This window comes from Salvelinus namaycush, chromosome 35 (genome assembly GCF_016432855.1).
Source record: "Salvelinus namaycush isolate Seneca chromosome 35, SaNama_1.0, whole genome shotgun sequence".
Taxonomy (NCBI): Eukaryota; Metazoa; Chordata; class Actinopteri; order Salmoniformes; family Salmonidae; genus Salvelinus; species Salvelinus namaycush.
In genome coordinates, this window is record NC_052341.1 from 23,489,881 (window position 1) to 23,512,936 (window position 23,056).

At 42.5% G+C, this 23,056-nt stretch overlaps 1 protein-coding gene across 4 annotated transcripts; it reads right to left on the minus strand.

The window, feature by feature from the left end:
* Nucleotides 1-316: 316 nt before the first annotated feature.
* Nucleotides 317-23,044, minus strand: fdxr (ferredoxin reductase). 4 transcript variants are annotated; one of them, XM_038974877.1, is made up of 13 exons: nt 22,534-23,044; nt 21,851-22,060; nt 21,513-21,613; nt 16,022-16,117; nt 15,764-15,886; nt 15,544-15,657; nt 14,151-14,252; nt 11,872-11,979; nt 10,813-10,897; nt 7,986-8,185; nt 7,605-7,776; nt 7,114-7,287; nt 317-1,654 (listed from the first exon to the last, which is right to left on the minus strand). In XM_038974877.1, the coding sequence occupies exons 2-13, from the start codon at nt 21,939-21,941 to the stop codon at nt 1,524-1,526; spliced, it is 1,497 nt and encodes a 498-aa protein (XP_038830805.1). In that variant the 5' UTR covers nt 21,942-22,060; nt 22,534-23,044; the 3' UTR covers nt 317-1,523. The 4 variants fall into 4 exon arrangements, with proteins under 4 accessions (XP_038830805.1, XP_038830804.1, XP_038830803.1 ...); XM_038974876.1 differs by having other exon boundaries at nt 21,851-22,124; XM_038974875.1 differs by lacking the exon at nt 22,534-23,044 and having other exon boundaries at nt 21,851-22,527.
* Between the last annotated feature and the right edge of the window lie 12 nt (nt 23,045-23,056).

Here is a 23,056-nt window from a genome sequence, read left to right on the forward strand (position 1 = left end):
ATCCAGCCAACTTGACAACTGTGGGAAGCATTGGAGTCAACATGGGCCAGCATCCCCCTTGTAGTCCATGCCCCGACGACTTGAGGCTGATCCAAGGGCAAAAAGGGGGTGCAACTCAATATTAGGAAAGTGTTCCTAATGTTTTGTACACTCAGTGTATATGGCCAACTGAACTTTAACACCGTCTCACAAAGCAACTGTCTTTGATGATGCAGAGGTTGTTGATTCAGGTCTACCCAAGTTTTAGTGTCACACTTTTAATGAAAACACAATTACACTACAGTTACATTAACATAAAACACTAGTGACACACTGGTGTGGGGGGGTAAGTCTTCATGGAAATGCAACAGAGACTAGATCCCAGTTTTCATAAGGCATCTTAAAGCTAAATTCATTGTTAGAACCTTCATGGGGCATCGTTAAATCTCCGAGCTGTTTCCCAAATCCATCGTTACTAAAGTTGCACTTGAAAACGCTTGTTAGACAGCTAAGTGCGTAGACCACTCCACTCTCGTCGAACAGCTAAGTGCGTAATTAGATGTGTTTTTCCCTACCGCGTCACTTTATACACAGAAGATCACCGCTAAACATAGAATCAAGATATTTGTCTCTCTGTGACTGTCGATAACTTCACAACGAAGTTGACTACAAATGAAGTTGCCAATGTCTTTAAAATTCTTACAAATAAGCAAAGGATAAAAATATGCTTCAAATGAAAACCCAGACGAGTGCATTAAAAGATAAATAGTCGACCTACAGCTACATAGGCCTACATACTGAACTACAATGTTCATTCAATTTAGTTCTAGTTTGCTATTAGGCTACTGTCTATTTTTTTTACTCAATATATTTCATGATGTGTAGCCTAATGTGCACAATGACGTGCCAAATCCAGTGTTTTAAGATTTGCAGCCATAGGCGATAATCTCTCTTTGAGCTGATCCGTCGGCAGTATTGTGGAATAATTCTAATGTTAAGGTGTTATTTGAATGGAGAACGCTGATCCAAGAGCAGCACTGCCTTTTTTTTGTCTCGATCCTATCAGTATCGACACATGCCTCAACAACGCACTTAGCGAACGTTCTCTCTGTGGTGTATTGAGAAACACATACTACATCTTCACAAATATGGATGCATCATTAAAACACTTGTATGCCTAAATTCCACCGCTATCGGGAAACCAGGCCCTGACTGTTTTGATTAGCGCCAAGCCACAACCATTAAAATCACTAGTACTGCAGTGAAACACCACCATTGTTTCAATGAGAGCTCTGGCTATGTAAAGTGTATTTATTACATATGGCACGTCAACTTGGAACTTGGGTATTGTATGACTGGCATTGGATGATGGTCAGGGACTAAATTGATCATGTGCGTGTACCATAGACAGACAAGTTCGTGGCCTGTAGCTGGCATAAAAAGCGGGGTTGGACCAGAGTTGTGTGTGTGGTCAGTGGTTCTTATTCACTTCTTGGTTGTCGAGTCCTCTGGTCCCTATGACCTGTGTGTGTGGTCCCTTGTCCCTATGCCCGGGCTACCTGCAGCATCTCTCCCACGTCCAGCATCTTTTCCCTGGGCTTTCCCCTGGTCTCTCCCCTCCTCGTCTCCTCACTGTCGATCTTCTCCCAGTCAGAGAACGAAACTGGCTTCACACCTACAGTCATCACAGGGAGGTATGTCATTTTTGTAAAATATCAAGGTGGACGCTAACACTTGTGGAAGCTGATACTTATTCCTCAACATACCTAAACTCAGCAAAAAAAGAAACGTCCCTTTTTCAGGACCCTGTCTTTCAAAGATCATTTGTAAAAATTTAAATAACTTCACAGATCTTCATTGTAAAGGGTTTAAACACGGTTTCCCATGCTTGTTCAATGAACCATAAACAATTCATGAACATGAACCTGTGGAACAGTCGTTAAGACACTAACAGCTTACAGAGGGTAGGCAACTAAGGTCACAGTTATGAAAACTTAGGACACTAAAGAGGCCTTTCTACGGACTCTGAAAAACACCAAAAGAAAGATGCCCAGGGTCCCTGCTCATCTGCGTGAACGTGCCCTAGGCATGCTGCAAGGAGGCATGAGGAATGCAGATGTGGCCAGCCAGGGCAATAAATTGCAATGTCCGTACTGTGAGACACCTAAGACAGCGCTACAGGGAGACAGGACGGACAGCTGATCGTCCTCGCAGTGGCAGACCACGTGTAACAACACCTGCACAGGATCGGTACATCCGAACATCACACCTGCGGGACAGGTACAGGATGGCAACAACAACTACCCGAGTTACACCAGGAACGCACAATCCCTCCACAAGCCCTCAGTCCAGCCTCTCTCAGCCTATTGCGGAAAGTCTGAGCGCTGATGGAGGGATTGTGTGTTCCTGGTGTAACTCGGGCAGTTGTTGCCATCCTGCACCTGTCCCGCAGGTGTGATGTTCGGATGTACCGATCCTGTGCAGGTGTTGTTTCACAGGTACATGTTCATTAATTGTTTATGGTTCATTGAACAAGCATGGGAAACCGTGTTTAAACCCTTTACAATGAAGATCTGTGAAGTTATTTAAATTTTTACAAATGATCTTTGAAAGACAGGGTCCTGAAAAAGGGACGTTTCTTTTTTTTGTTGCTGAGTTTACATTACAGTGGAGATACATTGTTATTATCCCTTTATCTTTAGTCAGGCTCCGTTTATGGCATCTTCGTGACAGAGAAAGGTCTGTATGGAGTCAGCAAGATTACTATTGGCCTTAGGGGATTTCCAGCCGTCATGATTTGTTATCATGTAAATCAGGGATGGGCAACTGGCGGCCCACGGGCCCTTTTGAAAGCCCTCGGATCAAACAATTTTTTATATATATTTTTTTACATACAAAATAAATACAAATATATTATTGAAAGATAGAATAGTTGCAATTTCGAAATTTGGCTGTGCGCCAGCAGTTTCTCTTTTGTCAGTCTTTAATTACTTGTTACTTTTATCTCTCTTTTTTTTTTAAACTGCACTGTCGGTTAGGGGCTCGTAAGTAAGCATTTCACTGTAAGGTGTTGTATTCAACGCATGTGACTAATACAATTTGATTTGATAGTCATTCAATTAACCAATGTCAGCTAAGATTTTTAGATTGCTTAGTTTAGCGGCCAGCTATTTAAACTTGCTATCATAGTCGAATTATTGTCTGGGGGGGCGCCATTGATTTTGTTATTCAGTCTCACCCAGATATCATTAAAAACCGCAAATATTTCTCTCCACCCTATGGCAAAATCAAATCAAATTGTATTTGTCACATACGCCAAATACAACAGGTGTAGGTAGACCTTACAGTGAAATGCTTACTTACAAGCCCTTAACCAACAATGCAGTTAAGAAAATAGAGTTAAGAAACTATTAACTAAATAAAAAAGTTGTTAAAAAAAATCATAATAATTAACACAATAAAATAAGGCTATATACAGGGGGTACCGGTATCGAGTAAATGTGTGGGGGTACAGGTTAGTCAAGGTAATTTGTACATGTAGGTAGGGCTAAAGTGACTGTGTGTGTTGTGGCGGGGGACAATGCAAATAGTCTGAGTGACCATTTGATTAATTATTCAGGAGTCCTATGGCTTGGGGGTAGAAGCTGTTAAGAAGCATTTTGGACCTGGACTTGGCGCTCCGGTACCGCTTGCCGTACGGTAGCAGAGAGAACAGTCTATGACTTGGCTGACTGGAGTCTTTGACAATTTTTTGGGGCCTTCCTCTGACACTGCCTAATATATACAGTTGAAGTCAGAAGTTTACATACACTTAGGGTGGAGTCATTAAAACTTGTTTTTCAACCACTCCACAAATTTCTTGTAAACAAACTATAGTTTTGGTAAGTCGGTTAGGACATCTACTTTGTGCATGACATAAGTAATTTTTCCAACAATTGTTTGCAGACAGATTATTTGACTTATAATTCACTGTATCACAATTCCAGTGGCTCAGAAGTTAACATGCACTAAGTTGACTGTGCCTTTTAACAGCTTGGAAAATTCCAGAAAATGATGTCATGCCTTTAGAAGCTTCTGATAGGCTAGTTGACATCATTTGAGGTCTCCCGGGTGGCGCAGTGGTCTAGGGCACTGCATCGCAGTGCTAGCTGCGCCACCAGAGTCTCTGGGTTCGCGCCCAGGCTCTGTCGCAGCCGGCCGCAACCGGGAGGTCCGTGGGGCGACGCACAATTGGCATAGCGTCGTCCGGGTTAGGGAAATGTAATAAAAAAATGTAAAAAATGTATGCACTCTACTGTAAGTCGCTCTGGATAAGAGCGTCTGCTAAATGACTAAAATGTAAATGTAAATTTGAGTTAATTGGAGGTGTACCTGTGGATGTATTTCAAGGCCTACCTTCAAACTTAGCGCCTCTTTGCTTGACATCATGGGAAAATCAAAAGAAATCAGCCAAGACCTCAGAAAAAAAATTGTAGACCTCCACAAGTCTGGTTCATCGCTGGGAGCAATTTCCAAACGCCTGAAGGTAACACGTTCATCTGTACAAACAATAGTACGCAAGTATAACACCATGGGACCACGCAGCCGTCATACCGCTCAGGAAGGAGACGCGTTCTGTCTAGAGATGAACGTACTTTGGTGCGAAAAGTGCAAATCAATCCCAGAACAGCAGCAAAGGACCTTGTGAAGATGCTGAAGGAAACAGGTACAAAAGTATCTATATCCACAGTAAAACAAGTCCTATAATCGACATAACCTGAAAGGCCGCTCAGGCAAGGAAGAAGCCACTGCTCCAAAACCGCCATAAAAAAGCCAGATTACAGTTTGCAACTGCACATGCGGACAAAAAGTGTACTGGAGAAATGTCCTCTGCTCTGATGAAACAAAAATAGAACTGTTTGGCCATAATGACCATCGTTATATTTGAAGGAAAAAGGGGGATGCTTGCAAGCCGAAGAACACCATCCCAACCGTGAAGCACGGGGGTGGCAGCATCATGTTGTGCTTTGCTGCAGGAGGGACTGGTGCACTTCACAAAATAGATTACATCTAGAGGGAGGAAAATTATGTGGATATATTGAAGCAACATCTCAAGACATCAGTCAGGAAGTTAAAGCTTGGTCGCAAATGGGTCTTCCAAATGGACAATGACCCCAAGCATACTTGCAAAGTTGTGGCAAGATGGCTTAAGGACAACAAAGTCAAGGTATTGGAGTGGCCATCACAAAGCCCTGACCTCAATCCTATAGAAAATTTGAGGGCAGAACTGAAAAAGCGTGTTTGAGCAAGGAGGCCTACAAACCTGATTCAGTTACACCAGCTCTGTCAGGAGGAATGGGCCAAAATTCACCCAACTTATTGTTGGAAGCTTGTGGAAGGCTACCCGAAACGTTTGACCCAAGTTAAACAATTTAAAGGCAATGCTACCAAATACTAATTGAGTGTATGTAAACTTTTGACCCACTGGGAATGTGATGAAAGAAATAAAAGCTGAAAGAAATCATTCTCTACTATTATTCTGACATTTCACATTCTTAAAATAAAGTGGTGATCCTAACTGACCTAAGACAGGGCATTTTTACTAGGATTAAATGTCAGGAATTGTGAAAAACTGAGTTTAAATGTATTTGGCTAAGGGGTATGTAAACTTCCTTCTTCAACTTTAGGTCCTGGATGACAGGAAGCTTGGCCCCAGTGATGTACTGGGCCGTACGCACTACCCTCTGTAGCACTTTATGGTCGGATGCAGAGCAGTTGCCATACCAGGTGGTGATGCAACCGGTCAGGATGCTCTCGATGGTGCAGCTGTAGAACTTTGAGGATCTGGGGACCCATGCCAAAGCTTTTCAGTCTCCTGAGGGGGAAAAGGCATTGTCGTGCCTTGTTCATGACGTGTATGGACCATGATAGTTCGTTGGTGATGTGGACACCAAGGAACTTGAAACTCTCGACCCGCTCCACTACACCTCCGTCGATGTGAATGGGGGCGTGTTCGGTCCTCCTTTTCCTGTAGTCCATGATCATCTCCTTTGTCTTACTCACGTTGAGGGAGAGGGTGTTTTCCTGGCACCAAACTGCCAGGTCTCTGACCACCTCCGTATAGGCGGTCTCATCATTGTCGCTGATCAGGCCTACCACCGTTGTGTTGTCAGCAAACTTAATGATGGTGTTGGAGTCGTGCTTGGACACGCAGTTGTGGGTGAACAGGGAGTACAAAAGGGGACTGAGCACGCACCCCTGAGGGGCCCCAGTGTTGAGGATCACAGTGGCAGATGTGTGGTTGCCTACCCTTACCACCTGGGGACAACCCGTCAGGAAGTTTAGGATCCAGTTGCATAGGGAGGTGTTTAGTCCCAGGGTCCTTAGTTTTGTGGGTCCTTAGCTTTGTGGGCACTATTGTGCTGAACGCTGAGGTAGAGTTAATGAACAGCATCCTCACATAGGTGTTCCTTTTGTCCAGGTGGGAAAGGGCAGAGTGGCGTGTGATTGAGATTGCTTCATCTGTGGATCTGTTGGGGCCGTATGTGAATTGGAGTGGGTCTAGGGTATCCGGGATGATGTTGTTGATGTGAGCCATGACCAGCCTTTCAAAGCACTTCATGGCTACCAACGGTAGTCATTTAGGCAGGTTACCTTCGCTTTCTTGGGCACAGGGACTATGGTGGTCTGCTTGAAACATGTAGGTAGGGAGAGATTGAACATGTCAGTGAAGACACTTGCCAGTTGGTCCGCGTATGCTTGGAGTACACATCTTGGTAATCCGTCGGCCTTGTGAACGTTGACCTGTTTAGAGGTCTTGCTCACATCATCTACGTGTATAATTGCAGGTAATTAGCTGTAAAACAAAAATGCACATGTGGGTACGCCGACCCGAGAGGATCGGTGGCCCCTCATGATGAATTCAGATTTTTTGTGGCCCCCACTCCCATCAAAGTTGCCTATCCCTGATGTAAATAGTACATGCAAGAAGTTAAAACACAAATATAGCACTGCAGGCGTAACAATGGTACACTGCTGTATTGCATTTACTGTACGTACTATTGCACATAAGACGTTTCCTCACAGGTGAATTGTGAATTGTGAAGTGAATTGAATCATTTCAATAATCAACACAGCGCTAAAGAGTTGCAGTACCTCTTTTCTCCAGGAGGGCGGAGACCCCCTGTGAGCCAGGCTTGACGGTGGATACATCCAGTGTTCCTTTGCCAATGTCCTGTAGCAGAGTCCTGGCTGTGTCAAAGCTGTCATTCATGGTGGTGGCTATCACCCCCGTGGGACCCCTCTTCACCCAGCCACTGCAGTACAGACCTGCCGACACACACACACACACACACACGTTAAAGGGGACAGTTCAATCCAAAAGGGATAGACGTTCTTCTCATTCGATCATCGAAACCCCACCGCCTGCGACATATATCCACCACCCTAGCGTGGGTAAGAATCCCGACCCCACTGCTATTCTGTATCTCCCTCTCTCTCTGGGACACCACTCTCATTTCATGTCAGCCCTATCGGAATTAAAAACAAATGAAAATACTTACAAATACACCTTTTGGGGGGAAATTGGGCCCATCTTTCCAAATCGCTTGTGTTTAAGGTAATCAGACGAACACACCCATACACACCTGCAGTCTGCTGCACGCGGCCCATAGTGTTGGGGATGATGGCTTTTCGGGCGTCGAAGGGGACGGCGGGGTCGATGGGAAGGCTCTTGTAGCCGATGCTGCTGATGACTAGGCCGCACTCCACATCTTCCACCTCACCGGTGGCCACTGCCCTCACCCCCTCACCGTCGCCCTGGGGAGAGACAGAGAGAGGCCGGGGCCAGCTTAACCTAGGCGCTTCTCTGTTCCAGCTTCAGACAACATGGCCTTGTCTTGTGTTTAATGAAAAAGGTTTTATTGGGTTTATCTGGGAAGGTAAGGACAATCAATTACGACAGAGGCAAGAGGGTAAGCTCAAGAGATGATCCTACAGTATATCTATTCCTAAAGCACCCGGCTCACCTCCAGCCGGTTGACAGCCAATCGTATCCCTGCGGCCCTGATGAGGTCAGTGGAGGGGAGGACCTCCAGGGGCCTCCGGAGGAAGCGGAATCCCCAGGCCCGCTCTGCCCTGTTCCGTTTCTCTAACTCCTCCTCCCCTGGAGTCTCTATTGCAGCCTTCAGCAGCAGCTCGGTCAGACGCTTCCTGGGCCTGGCCAGCGCTGAGAGGACACACACACACACACAAACAAACAAGTATTCAGTTCAACAGAAACTCCAGCACAGATGAGAATTATACTGACAAAAATAAACAAGTTGAACAAAAACTAGGGGGCAAGTATCAACACATACAGTGGGGCAAAAAAGTATTTAGTCAGCCACCAATTGTGCAAGTTCTCCCACTTAAAAAGATGAGAGGCCTGTAATTTTCATCATAGGTACACTTCAACTATGACAGACAAAATGAGGAGAAAAAATCCAGAAAATAACATTGTAGGATTTTTAATGAATTTATTTGCAAATTATGGTGGAAAATAAGTATTTGGTCAATAACAAAAGTTTATCTCAATACTTTGTTATATACCCTTTGTTGGCAATGACAGAGGTCAAACGTTTTCTGTAAGTCTTCACAAGGTTTTCAAACACTGTTGCTGGTATTTTGGCCCATTCCTCCATGCAGATCTCCTCTAGAGCAGTGATGTTTTGGGGCTGTTGCTGGGCAACACGGACTTTCAACTCCCTCCAAAAATTTTCTATGGGGTTGAGATCTGGAGACTGGCTAGGCCACTCCAGGACCTTGAAATGCTTCTTACGAAGCCACTCCTTCGTTGCCCGGGCGGTGTGTTTGGGATCATTGTCATGCTGAAAGACCGAGCCACGTTTCATTTTCAATGCCCTTGCTGATGGAAGGAGGTTTCACTCAAAATCTCACGATACATAGCCCCATTCATTTTTTCCTTTACACGGATCAGTCGTTCTGGTCCCTTTGCAGAAAAACAGCCCCAAAGCATGATGTTTCCACCCCCATGCTTCACAGTAGGTATGGTGTTCTTTGGATGCAACTCAGCATTCTTTGTCCTCCAAACACGACGAGTTGAGTTTTTACCAAAAAGTTATATTTTGGTTTCATCTGACCATATGACATTCTCCCAATCTTCTTCTGGATCATCCAAATGCTCTCTAGCAAACTTCAGACGGGCCTGGACATGTACTGGCTTAAGCAGGGGGACACGTCTGGCACTGCAGGATTTGAGTCCCTGGCGGCGTAGTGTGTTACTGATGGTAGGCTTTGTTACTTTGGTCCCAGCTCTCTGCAGGTCATTCACTAGGTCCCCCCGTGTGGTTCCGGGATTTTTGCTCACCGTTCTTGTGATCATTTTGACCCCACGGGGTGAGATCTTGCGTGGAGCCCCAGATCGAGGGAGATTATCATCGAGGGAGATTGTCTTCCATTTCCTAATAATTGCTCCCACAGTTGATTTCTTCAAACCAAGCTGCTTACCTATTGCAGATTCAGTCTTCCCAGCCTGGTGCAGGTCTACAATTTTGTTTCTGGTGTCCTTTGACAGCTCTTTGGTCTTGGCCATAGTGGAGTTTGGAGTGTGACTGTTTGAGGTTGTGGACAGGTGTCTTTTATACTGATAACAAGTTCAAACAGGTGCCATTAATACAGGTAACGAGTGGAGGACAGAGGAGCCTCTTAAAGAAGAAGTTACAGGTCTGTGAGAGCCAGAAATCTTGCTTGTTTGTAGGTGACCAAATACTTATTTTCCACCATAATTTGCAAATAAATTCATTAAAAATCCTACAATGTGATTTTCTGGATTTTTTTCCTAGTTTTGTCTGTCAAGTGTACCTATGATGAAAATTACAGGCCTCTCTCATCTTTTTAAGTGGGAGAACTTGCACAATTGGTGGCTGACTAAATACTTTTTTGCCCCACTGTACCTACAGTTCAGGTATACACACAAATAAGACAGCCCACACACACAGGAATCTACACTAACCCTTGGTTGACACTTTCAGGTACTTTTCCGAGACACCATATGTTGCCAAACTAGCTCCTGCACTTCACAAACTTGTTTCAATTTCTTTACTCCATCCTGCTTACGTGTAAAAAATAATCCCTCAGGCTGTCTGGAAAAGCACCATTCCAATAGATGTTTCCATTATGTCATCCACTTAAAAGTGCATGGTTAAGAGCGTTGGGCGAGTAACTGAAAGGTTGCTGGGTCGGTGAAAAATCTGCAATGTGCAAGGCACTTAACCCTAATTGCTCTTGTAAGTTGCTCTGGATAAGAGTGTCTGCTAAATGACTCAAAATGTAAATGTAAGATGAAAATCCATAGTCCTATACTCAATATGGTTAAGACAATACTGTGAATATGTGACTGACAAGAGTAAATAATAACTTCTGAAACGCCCTCACAAGACTGTGATAGCAGAGCGGACAGTCTAGATAAGAGACAGTTTATCATGGGGAACAGGTTGATGGGAAGGCAGAGAGAGAGAGAGATACTGGTTTGAAGACAAGGGGGAAATTACAAATGATGTTAATCTGATTCTGTAACCACTGACAATCTGGGTTATGGTAGAGCAGACATATACTGCTGCTAGTCTGCAGAGTTCAGACATGATTGAGAGGGGGGAGTTTGGAGCATGTTCCTTGTCAGATAGATAGATAGATGGTAGCAATGGAGGCCTTAGGGAGGGGGAAGGGTATACAGATGCTGTTGAGGCCTGTGAAGGGCAGTGTGTGACATCACATTACTAAGGACAAGGATAAAAGTCAATAGCAGAAGATTTTAATGAGAGAAACCTTAAGAGGAACTAAACAGCCGTGTCTCACATTTAAGAGTTTCTGCTATGCCCTCAAACTCAGACGCCTCCATCTCTGGTCTGGTGCCAGGCAGGTTCACCATCTCTCTCAGCTCCTAGACACAACAAAAAAGAAATACCCACGAGTGTTTGCAAAAACAATAATTGATTTAACTACATACAAGCACAGGTGATGGTTATGAACGCAACTCTTAACTCTTTGTAACTTAGTTGTCTTAAGTGTTTGTCAAAGAAGTAGAACAAATTATAAGTAGAAAAAGTTAGACAGGAGTAATGTTTCATGTTCTTAAATGTTTTGCTCCCATATCATTTTAACAGTATGCATAAATGTTTCTTTAATCGAATAAATGTGGGGAAAAAACTAAATGTAGACATTAATAAATGCATTTTATGTTAGAACGATAGGGTATTGCCAAGTTGGAGGCACGGTGGTTCCAACACAACGCCCCCCCCCCCCCCCCATCAGTCACCTAGTGTATATATAAATCATTACCCCTGATCTGAGGGAAAGTTCATTTATAAAGATGTGGGCATGTTTAGGCAGATAAAAGGCTCAACCTTTGGCACGTATACTCACATGGCAAACCGTCACATGTATGTTGTGAATGGAAACTGTCCCACAATCTAGAAATCACACTATGCAAAACCAACACAAGTACTATGAAGTAATACATACTCCCTGATTTACAGAACAAAACAATTGCACTTGGAACTTTTAAACCCTCATAAATATGACTTCATAATTTAATGTTTGGACAATAAAAATACATACAATGTATAATGTGATGAGCTGTGTGCTTTCTGAACTTACAGTCCTTCAGAAATATGAGGGCAATATTTGTATTTCAGAACATTTTGATATGAGGATCCAAAGCTATTTACCTCAAAGTATAAGATATGTTTTTGTCCATCATCAAAATGTTCGGAAATACAAATATTGCCCTCATATTTCACATCAAATGTGAATCATCAAATGTGAGATATGAACTTGCATCAACCCGTGTGCTCCCTGTGTTCTGCAGCCCACCCGTAGTGGTCAGGGGTTAAGTGTTAGGGGTCAGAGCCTCACCTTAATAGTGCAGGCCACCTGTAGGGGTCCCCTGCGCCCCACAATGAGCACCCTGCGGACACTGCTCTCTGCCAGGGCATCTAGTGCATGCTGGGTGATATCAGTCTTCTACACAGGAATGAGACAGAGAAGGGGTTACATGGAGACACCTGACACTTAGCAATAATTATATATCCAGAGTAGAGGTTGACCGATTAATCGGAATGGCCAATTAATTAGGGCCGATTTCAAGTTTTCATAACAATCGGTATCTGCATTTTTGGACACCGATTATGGCCGATTACATTGCACTCCATGAGGAGACTGCGTGGCAGGCTGACTACCTGTTAAGCGAGTGCAGCAAGGAGCCAAGGTAAGGTGCTAGCTAGCATTAAACTTATCTTATAAAAACAATCAATCTTAACATAATCACTAGTTAACTACACATGGTTGATGATATTACTAGTTTATCTAGCTTGTCCTGCGTTGCATATAATCAATGCGATGCCTGTTAATTTATCATTGAATCACAGCCTACTTCGCCAAACGGGTGATGATTTAACAAGCGCAAAAAAAGCAGTGTCGTTGCACCATTGTGTAACTAACCATAAACATCGATGCCTTTCTTTAAAATCAATACACAAGTATATATTTTTAAACCTGCATATTTAGTTAATATTGCCTGCTAACATGAATCTCTTTTAACTAGGGAAATTGTGTCACTTCCCTTGCGTTCTGTGCAAGCTGAGTCAGGGTATATGCAGCAGTTTGGGCCGCCTGGCTCGTGAACTGTGTGAAGACCATTTCTTCCTAACAAAGACCATAATTAATCTGCCAGAATTTTACATAATTATGACATAACATTGAAGGTTGTGCAATGTAACAGCAATATTTAGACTTAGGGATGCCACCCGTTAGATAAAATACGTAACGATTCCGTATTTCACCGACAGAATAAACATTTTGTTTTCGAAATGATAGTTTCCGGATTTGACCATATTAATGACCTAAAGCTCGTATTTCTGTGTGTTATTATATTATAATTAAGTCTATGATTTGATATTTGATAGAGCAGTCTGAGCGGTGGTAGGCAGCAGCAGGCTCGTAAGCATTCATTCAAACAGCACTTTCCTGCGTTTGCCAGCAGCTCTTCGCAATACTTGAAGCACAGCGCTGTTTATGACTTCAAGCCTATCAACTCCCGAGATTAGGCTGGCAATACTATAGTGCCTATAAGAACATCCAATTGTCAAAAGGTATATGAAATACAAATGGCATAGAGAGAAATAGTCCTATAATTCCTATAATAACTACAACCTAAAACGTCTTACCTGGGAATATTGAAGACTCATGTTAAAAGGAACCAGCTTTCGTATGTTCTCATGTTCTGAGCAAGGAACTGAAACGTTAGCTTTTTTACATGGCACATAATATTGCACTTTTACTTTCTTCTCCAACACTTTGTTTTTTCATTATTTAAACCAAATTGAACATGTTTCCTTATTTATTTGAGACTAAATTGATTTTATTGATGTATTATATTAAGTTAAAATAAGTGTTCATTCAGTATTATTGTAATTGTCATTATTACAAATATATACACACACATATATATATATATATATATATATATATATATATAATAATGGAGTTTTTTTTTTATATATATATATATATATATATATATATATATATATATATATATATATATATATAAATAATCGACCGATTAATCGGTATCGGCTTTTTTTGGCCCTCCAAAAATCGGTATCGGCGTTGAAAAATCGTAATCGGTCGACCTCTAATCCAGAGATATGCAGATATGGATTGTTTTCTTTCTGTGTGCTTTAACATTTTATACACAATGGTAGGATTCAGGCTTTGACAGAGAGAGATCAGATATAGAATGTATTTGGGCAGATGCATGGCAGCATATCTCTAGCCTGACTACCCATCCACATCGCTCTGGCCAAACTAGCGTGTCTTCTCCACAATGAGTCCGGATTTGCTTTCCTCCATTACGATCTCTAGCATGCAAACACATTCTGAGCATTCCGATTGGTCCCAGAAACGAATGGGTTGGCCCAGAGCTGGCCTACATGATGATGTTATCAACTTTGATATTGTGATTGGTTAGATTTGTTAGAGATGACCCATTTGCCGTTTAATTAGTTTTGTACAACGGCCCTCATTTTGAGGTCAACACAAACAACTTCTAGGATGGCAGTTTCAGACAAAGTATGGAGCAATAGAGCAGCGGACTTAAATTCAGGATGAGTCGTCAGGCAAGCATATCTTACCTTCAGAATATCTATAGGAGATAGCAGCATCCTTGCAACATCCAGTGCCACGTTACCCTGCCCCAGAATTACAGCCGTCTCACAGCTCAGATCCGGCCTAAGCTAGTTAGGATGGATAAAGAGAGATGGAGAGGGACCGAGATAGACAGATTTATGTACAGTGCATTCGGAAAGTATTCAGACCCCTCGACTTTTCCCACATTTTGTTACGCTACAGCCGTATTCTAAAATGTATTAAATAAAACTTTTTCCTCAGCAATCCACACACAATACCCCATAATGACAAAGCAAAAACTGGTTTTTAGAAACAGAAATACCTTATTTACATAATTATTCAAACCCTTTGCCATGAGACTCGAAATTGAGCTCAGGTGCATTCTGTTTCCATTGATCATCCTTGAGATGTTTCTACAACTTGATTGGAGTACACCTGTGGTAAATTCAATTGATTGGACATGGTTTGGAAAGGCACACACCTGTCAGTAAAAGGCACATGACAGCCCACTTGGAGTTTGCCAAAAGGCACCTAAGACCATGAGAAACAAGATTTTCTGGTCTGATGAAACCAAGATTGAACTCTTTGGCCTGAATGCCAAGCGTCACGTCTGGAGGAAACCTGGTACCATCCCTACGGTGAAGCATGGTGGTGGCAGCATCATGCTGTGGGGATATTTTTCAGCTGCAGGGACTGGGAGACTAGTCAGGATCGAGGGAAAGATGAACAGAGCAAAGTACAGAGGGCTACTTGATGAAAACCTGCTCCACAGCACTCAGGACCTCAGACTGGGGGGAAAATTCACATTCCAACAGGACAACGACCCTAAGCACACAGCCAAGACAACGCAGGAATGGCTTCGGGACAAGTCTCTGAATGTCCTTGAGTGGCCCAGCCAGAGCCCGGACTTGAAGCCGATCTAACATCTCTGGAGAGACCTGAAAATAGCTGTGCAGCAGAGCTCCCCATACAACCTGACAAAGCTTGAGAGGATCTGCAGAGAAGAATGGGAGAAACTCCACAAATACAGGTGGCCAAGATTGTAGCTTCTACCCAAGAAGACTCGATGCTGTGATCACTGCCAAAGGTGCTTCAACAAGTTACTGAGTAAAGTGTCTGAATACTTACGTAAATGTGATATTTACGTTTTTTTATAAATTAGCAAAAATGTCTAAACCTGTTTTTGCTTTGTCATTATGGGTTGTTGTGTGTAGATTGACATGGGGAATAAAATATTTATTACATTTTAGAATAAGGATGTGGAATAATTTGGAAAAAGTCAAGGGGTCTAAATACTTTCCGAAGGCACTGTATATCACTGAAATGTGTGTCGAAGCCTGTGATTTAAAAGCTCAGTACTTTCTCCTAACACATTTGTAAATAGTTAGGACAACATACCTCTCTGTTTCTAGGCAGCCCATTGTACCAGCCGACAAAGTCTTTGGCAGAGTACACCCCAGCCAAGTCTTCCCCCGGTACACCCATAGTCCTGTTCCCCTCCGCTCCATAGCTCTACAGATAAACACACACACATAAATACTCACACTTAAAGACACAAAACCAACACACACACACACAGTGATTTAGGGGTGTAGATCTCTTTGGGGTGTAGTCTCACCAGAACCACAGCGTGGTAGGCTTCTTGAAGCTCCTCCACAGTGACGTCCTTCCCCACTCTCACATTGCCATGGAAACTACACCTGGCATGCTGGGCCGTTTGGGTGAAGGTGTTGATGACGTTCTGACGAGACAACAAGATAAAAAGAGAGAGAGAGAGGAGAAGAGGGAGGAGAGAGAAAGAGAGATGCCATGATTCAATAAATTATATAATTATGTCTGCTTCTGTCTGGCTATCATTTAATCAATCAATACTGACCTTGACCTCTGGATGGTCGGGGGCCACCCCAAATCTGACCAGGCCGAAGGGGACGGGTAGACGCTCGTAGATGTCCACCTGAACATCTGTCCGAGTCTTTTACAGACACACAATACAGTCTTGCTTACATTTAAAAACATGCCAGTATGAACCAAACATATGTTGACACTGACTCAGGCCTGGGCAACTCTAGTCCTCGGGGGCCTGATTGGTGTCACACTTTTCCCCCATCCCTAGCAAACACACCTGATTCAAACTAATTGCGTTTTTAACTGAAGATCATGACTAGTTGATTATTGGAGTCAGATGTGTTGGCTGGGGCAAAAGTGTGACACCAATCAGGCCCCTGAGGATTGGCGTTGCCCAGGCCTGCGTACTAATTTAGTTTGACTCTATTGACGTATGCAGGGCTATATTTGACCCGGCAGTATTGCTAGAGCAACACTGTCGGGTAGTCAGACTTGGTAGGCTTTTATTTTAAAATAAGGGCTTTGTGTGCAAGTGCAGGAAATGTATTCATGCCCTTTAACAACCGTGGACCACACATAATGCTATCTTTACACATGGGAAATATACAAGTAGCAGCCATTCGCTATATACTGTATGCACCACAATACAAATGAGAGCTATTGATAGAGTAATCAGCAATTGATGACGTAATTTCCTGGTTTACAAGCAGGCTCGGTAGCTGCCTGTAAAAATATGTCCCAGGCAAATTAGGCAATTGTGCACATACAATTTCTCAGATGATCTCTTAATATCACCAAGTATGGGTAAATCCATTTGAATTCAATCACTTTTTGACAGCATCACTTTGATATGAACGAAACCTTCCATATATATATATATATATATATATGCCCATTGTAGAAGTGCTCAGAAAGCTACTTTTAAAACCTGAATGCTAGAACATTCAAGAGATAAAAGGTGCTCAAAGTTGACTTATTTTGCTTACCCTACCATACCATGAGACATTCATGTCTTCATCACTGGAAAAGATAAACAGTTGAGATTGCTATCATTTAAAAGCTTACAAACAGGGCTGTCAAACTATTGTATACTTTCGTGAAAAAAACATTTAGTCAAATTGTATTTTTATTTTTTTTACCTTTAAACGTCAATTATCTAAAAACGCCTCGACTCAAGATTGTTTTCATACTCGCAGATGTAGACCCTATTTTACGTCATCTGTTTTTGCATTAAAATGGGAATAAAATAGAAATTTCAACTTTCTAATGGTACCACAAAGATGGTTGGAGGTCCACATACTGTATCAGAGAATGTTGACTTCAATGGGAATATCTGTTGTTTTAACCCAATGAGTCCCACCGTAACGCAAGCACGTTTTGGACTTTGGACTAACCTCTTAAAACACATTGTGTGTCTAAGCTACAGACTTCTGCATTATACCATTGGATATGTCTATTTCTTCTTCAGCCGTAGATACCAACTGTGTGATTAATGGGGGCTGAACTAGAGCGGTGCTCACAAGCTACACAAAAGTTATTGAAAGGTAAGATAGACAATCTCAGGACAGTGTCTAGAATACTGTAATAAGCTCAAAGCTGCTGTCACAAACTCTACACAGTTGTCACTGACTAGTTGGATATTAATTTCCCAGTGAGCAAACCGTTTCTGTAGTTTTCTGTACTTACAGCATTCATAAATTACATTTTAAATCAGGTTTTTGCTTTGGCTTTTTTTTATTATTGATATTTGCCATAAAAACTCATGAATGCAACTGTTTATGTCAAATTGGTTTGTGTTCTACTTGTAGCCCTGGTTGTCCTGAAAAGAAAATGGTAAATCACTGCATTGTGATGCTAAATATCGTCGATGCTAAATTATATTGTCAATCCTCTATAGCAAACCTAATGAAATCATAGGAATATGGATAATAGAATAGACATGACCATTTAAGTTGACATTCGACGATAGGTGGACCGGCAGCCATCTTTGTGGTAGTAATTAGAACTTAACATTTCAATTAAATGTTTATTTACCAGGTAAATTGCAGTGGTCTGAAGGGATAGGTACATTCTATTTCTATGATTGAAATGACACCCACCCGGTATTCAAGAGCATGTTGTGTCTCAACTGATGGTGGGCACAACACAAAAACCTAAAACGATGTAAAGTAGGTTCTAAGTTACAACGTATGCAATCTTTTTTAGTTGATGCTTTTTTAGATAATTGATGTTAAAAAGGTTTTTTAAAAGTTGACAAAAAAAATAAGTGAATGAATTCAAATGGATTTACCCGTATTTTACAGTTCAGGGGTCTTCTGAGAAGTGCAAACCATTATCTGAAACCGACAGTGAAACTACTCTACTAAAGAGTTGCCACTAGTTATCACAGCCACAAAGTCAAAATGGGCAATATCATAACATAAAAATTTGCTTTTTGATCTTAATTTAAAGTTAGGCATAAGGTTAGCAGTGTGGTTAAGGTTAGCCCACAGTGATTGACTGTAGACCCTGCCACATACCTCTCGTGTCTGAGCCGTTGAATTGCGACTCTACTTTGTCTCTATACTGACGCTTAGCTTGTTAGATTGCCATGCGGAGGGAATAGCTAAACCCTGATTAAAAGCGGTGGTTCGCGCTTTCAGTTTTGCGCGAATGCTGCCATCAATCCACGGTTTCTGGTTGGGGAAGGTTTTAATAGTCGCCGTGGGTACAACATCACCGATGCACTTGCTAATAAACTCGCTCACCGAATCAGCGTATACATCAATGTTGTTGTTCGATGCTATCCGGAACATATCCCAGTCCATGTGATCGAAGCCATCTTGAAGCGTGAAATCAGCCACACTCAAGGTACTAATCCATCTCATAACCGCCATCGATAAAAGACAGTACTGTGCAGCCGTCTTTATCGACATGGCCAAGACTTTCGACTCTGTCAATCACCGTATTCTTATCGGCAGACTCAACAGCCTTGGTTTCTCAAATGACTGCCTCGCCTGGTTCACCAACTACTTCTCAGATAGAGTTCAGTGTGTCAAATCGGAGGGCCTGTTGTCCGGACCTCTGGCAGTCTCTATGGGGGTACCACAGGGCTCAATTCTCGGGCCGACTCTTTTCTCTGTATATATCAACGATGTCGCTCTTCCTGCGGGTGATTCTTTGATCCACCTCTACGCAGACGACACCATTCTGTATACATCTGGCCCTTCTTTGGACACTGTGTTACAAACCTCCAAACGAGCTTCAACGCCATACAACACTCCTTCCGTGGCCTCCAACTGCTCTTAAACACTAGTAAAACTAAATGCATGCTTTTCAACCGATCACTGCCCGCACGACTAGCATCACTACTCTGGACGGTTCTGACTTAGAATATGTGGACACCTACCTAGGTGTCTGGTTAGACTGTAAACTCTCCTTCCAAACTCATTAAGCATCTCCTATCCAAAAATAAATCTAGAATCAGCTTCCTATTTCGCAACAAAGCATCCTTCACTCATGCTGCCAAACATACCCTCGTAAAACTGACTATCCTACCGATCCTCGACGATGTCATCTACAAAATAGCCTCCAACACTCTACTCAGCAAACTGGATGCAGTCTATCACAGTGCCATCCGTTTTGTCACCAAAGCCCCATATACCACCCACCACTGCGACCTGTATGCTCTCGTCGGCTGGCCCTCGCTGCATATTCGTCGCCAGACCCACTGGCTCCAGGTCATCTATAAGACTTTGCTAGGTAAAGCTCCGCCTTATCTCAGCTCACTGGTCACCATAACAACACCCACCCGTAGCATGCGCTCCAGCAGGTATATCTCACTGGTCATCCTCAAAGCCAACACCTACTTTGGCCGCCTTTCCTTCCAGTTCTTTGCTGCCAATGACTGGAACGAATTGCAAAAATCGCTGAAGTTGGAGACTCATATCTCCCTCACTAATTTAAGCATCAGCTATCTGAGCAGCTTCCTGATCGCTGCAGCTGTACACAGCCCATCTGTAAATAGCCCATCCAACTACCTACCTCATCCCCATATTGTTTTAATTTACTTTTTTTGCACACCAGTATTCCTACTTGCACATCATCATCTGCACATCTATCTCTCCAGTGTTAATTTGCTAAATTGTAATTACTTCGCTACTATGGCCTATTTATTGCCTTACCTCCTTACGCCATTTGCACACACTGTATATAGATTTTTCTATTGTGTTATTGACTGTAATTTTGTTTATCCCACATGTAACTCTGTGTTTTATGTCGCACTGCTTTGCTTTATCTTGGCCAGGTCGCAGTTGTAAGTGAGAACTTGTTCTCAACTGGCCTACCTGGTTAAATAAAGGTGATCTTTTTTTTTTAAATGAAAGTATGAAAGTATGTTTCTAGAACCATATCACAATTGAGAATCAATTCACGTTTAGATGAGTATTTGGCTGCCAGAGCCAGTCTACCTCTGAAAATAACATAAGGTCCTTAGACCTTAAGGAGTAACAGTAGGCTCCTTAAAAGAATGAAGCACACCGGGAATCTCACTACCGATAGGTACTTATTACAGTGGGAGGCCGTTCCTTCTCTTACCCAGTAGCGACGAACCTACCGAATCTACTTGTCTAATGCAATGCTCGTTGGTGGCCAACAACTTGACTTTGAGCCAACCAGAAACCCCCTATGGGTTGGCACTGGCAGTAAGGGATTATGGAGAGTGATTTAAATTGTTTCTTCGCCATCTTCCTAGGTGGTCATCTAGCTGTGGCAATCTGGCTAGTTTCATCAAGGGCTTTCCACAAAATAGCAACATTAGAACAGATAGCTTGGAATCTAGACCATAAGCAACACACACGGATATGCATTGCCAAACAACGCTACCACCACCTTCTGGTTTGGAGTATTTTAACAAGGCTGAGCGACTGACGACATCCAAGGTCTTTGCTGTGTGAACACAAAAGAGATTGACTGCTGACACCCTGTTCAGAGGTGCTAAGTACTGTCGGCAGGCAAAAATGTGACAATCTTACCAGTGTGTCTGAACTTTAAGAGTACATCTTGGGCTATGGTTAAGGTAAGTGTTAGGTTTAAAATCTGATTTTAAGAAGATACATTGTAGAAATGACGGTTTAGCCATCATTTTGACTTTGTGGCTGTGGTAACTAGTGACGACCAGCAACAAGGGACTATAAATGTGTTTATATGCCAAAGGATCTAATTCTCAGCTATGTAAACAATACAGAGCTGTAGCACAACTAAGACCTGGGTCTGGTGGATTACTGTAGGTGGGCTTAGGTAAACTCTGGGTGTAAAGTACACATTGGCTGCTGTCCCTTTTATCTAATCTCTATCCTTCCTGAAGTCTGCACTTGTTAACTTCCCCTCATGGAATGGACTCCCTAGTTTACACTTCGGGGAGAAGGGCAATAAATTGGAACAGGATTTTGGGATAGAAAGCTCTGATCAAAGATTTGTGGCTAAGGGAAGCATCTACCCGATGGTTCAAATCTTGGGGACAGTAGCACTGAGACATCACTCACCTTGACTAGGTGTTGTGCAGTGTAGAAGCCAGCTGGGCCACCTCCAACTATGCACACCTTGGGGCTGGAGGCAGGTGTGGAGGTGGAAAGTCCACACACACCTGTATAGACACATGCCAGAATGAGCAATGACAACCCATGTATGTAGCTAACTCATTCTATGTCACTACATGGTAATTGGTAATGGTAATTGGTAAATAGGCTAGTGTCAGACATATAAATAACTGTTACTAAATCACTAATCTGTCCAGACCTGTAGACGTGTCGTTTTACTCTAGGCAGGGTGAATTACTGCATGCACTTGGAGAGCAATGTCCATTGTGTGCCCCCCTTCTTACCATAGAATCGTGTGATCCTCACGCACCTTGCCGAAGTCAGAAATAACTTTAAAATCTGGACCTTGCACAACGCAGCTTTATGAGTGCTCATCTTCACAAATCATCAATCGTCCGGGAAATGTCTCTTTGGTAGGCGGCTAGCGAGACTAGCTTGTAGTTTGGTCCAGACTGAGTTTTGGTCATAACGTGAAATGCAGACGAGACAAGGCACTAGGACAGGAATGGATTACGGGCGGGATTATCATTCACTTCATCTCTTCCGGCGGTGTGTGCTCTCCAGTTGTCACACAATAATGAAAACACAATTAATCAGCTAGCTGGTACATTGCAAATAGGTAGCTAGCTAGCGTTAGTAACTAAATAAACGCACAGTCATTCATTAAAAGTACAATTGTTCCCCTACTAGATAGTTAACCATCCACAGTGTAGTAGCTACGTGAGTGTGCTAGCCACAGTGCTGCAGATGACCGTGGGTGCGTTTGTTGACAAATTAATTCAACAGGATTAGCTAGCTACCTCGCTCAACTGGTTAGGTTTATAAGCTTTAGAGTTAATTATTAGACAAACTAAGTTAGCTAGCTATTCTGAAAAATGTGGCACTTGCCATGCATGAAGGCAGATTACACAATTAAAACAATAGTGGAAGACTTGAAACAAATGTAAATCATATGTCAAAAACTAACCGTTTATCATGTGTTCCGTCCAAAGTGTCTCGTCCTGAAAATACAGCTGCATACATAGTTCCGGGTAAAAACTAACTGCACCTTGACAGATGGCATTATAGAGATAATAATCTCTAAACCCAAGGTAATAGTGGGTCAATGTCTTGGATTTATCAGGATTTGTCTCCCCAGGGTACACACACACACACAGTTGCATAACAAGACCTTGATTTTGAATTTCTGGTGCCCTTGAATGAACGTCACTGTGTTTTCTGTTGGGTTTCTACATCAAATAAATTCAATAGCTTCTGCACCATGTTTTATTTTGAAGACTCTGTGTAAAACACAGTTTAAATGAATTACTATGTCCTCTCTTTCAGACACCATGATGTATTCTAAGATTAGACATTGACGAGCCCTAGATATTGCCTCATGAAATTCCCCCGTAGAGTGCCAAATTCTCATAAACTCTACAATATCTGTTAGCAGTGGAAATGTTAGCATGTAAATCTTGGTGGGGCAAACAACACATATATTTTTTAGA

Bases quoted from the DNA above. Each gene is read 5' to 3' on its own strand.
- fdxr (XM_038974877.1), bottom strand. From the start codon at position 21,941: ATGAGCACTCATAAAGCTGCGTTGTGCAAGGTCCAGATTTTAAAGTTA. The intron at 14,253-15,543 runs GTATGTTGTCCT...CATCCTAACTAG, and splicing joins GGCTGCCTAGAAACAGAGAG to CTTAGGCCGGATCTGAGCTG. The intron at 7,777-7,985 runs GTGAGCCGGGTG...GTCTCTCCCCAG, and splicing joins TGGCTGTCAACCGGCTGGAG to GGCGACGGTGAGGGGGTGAG.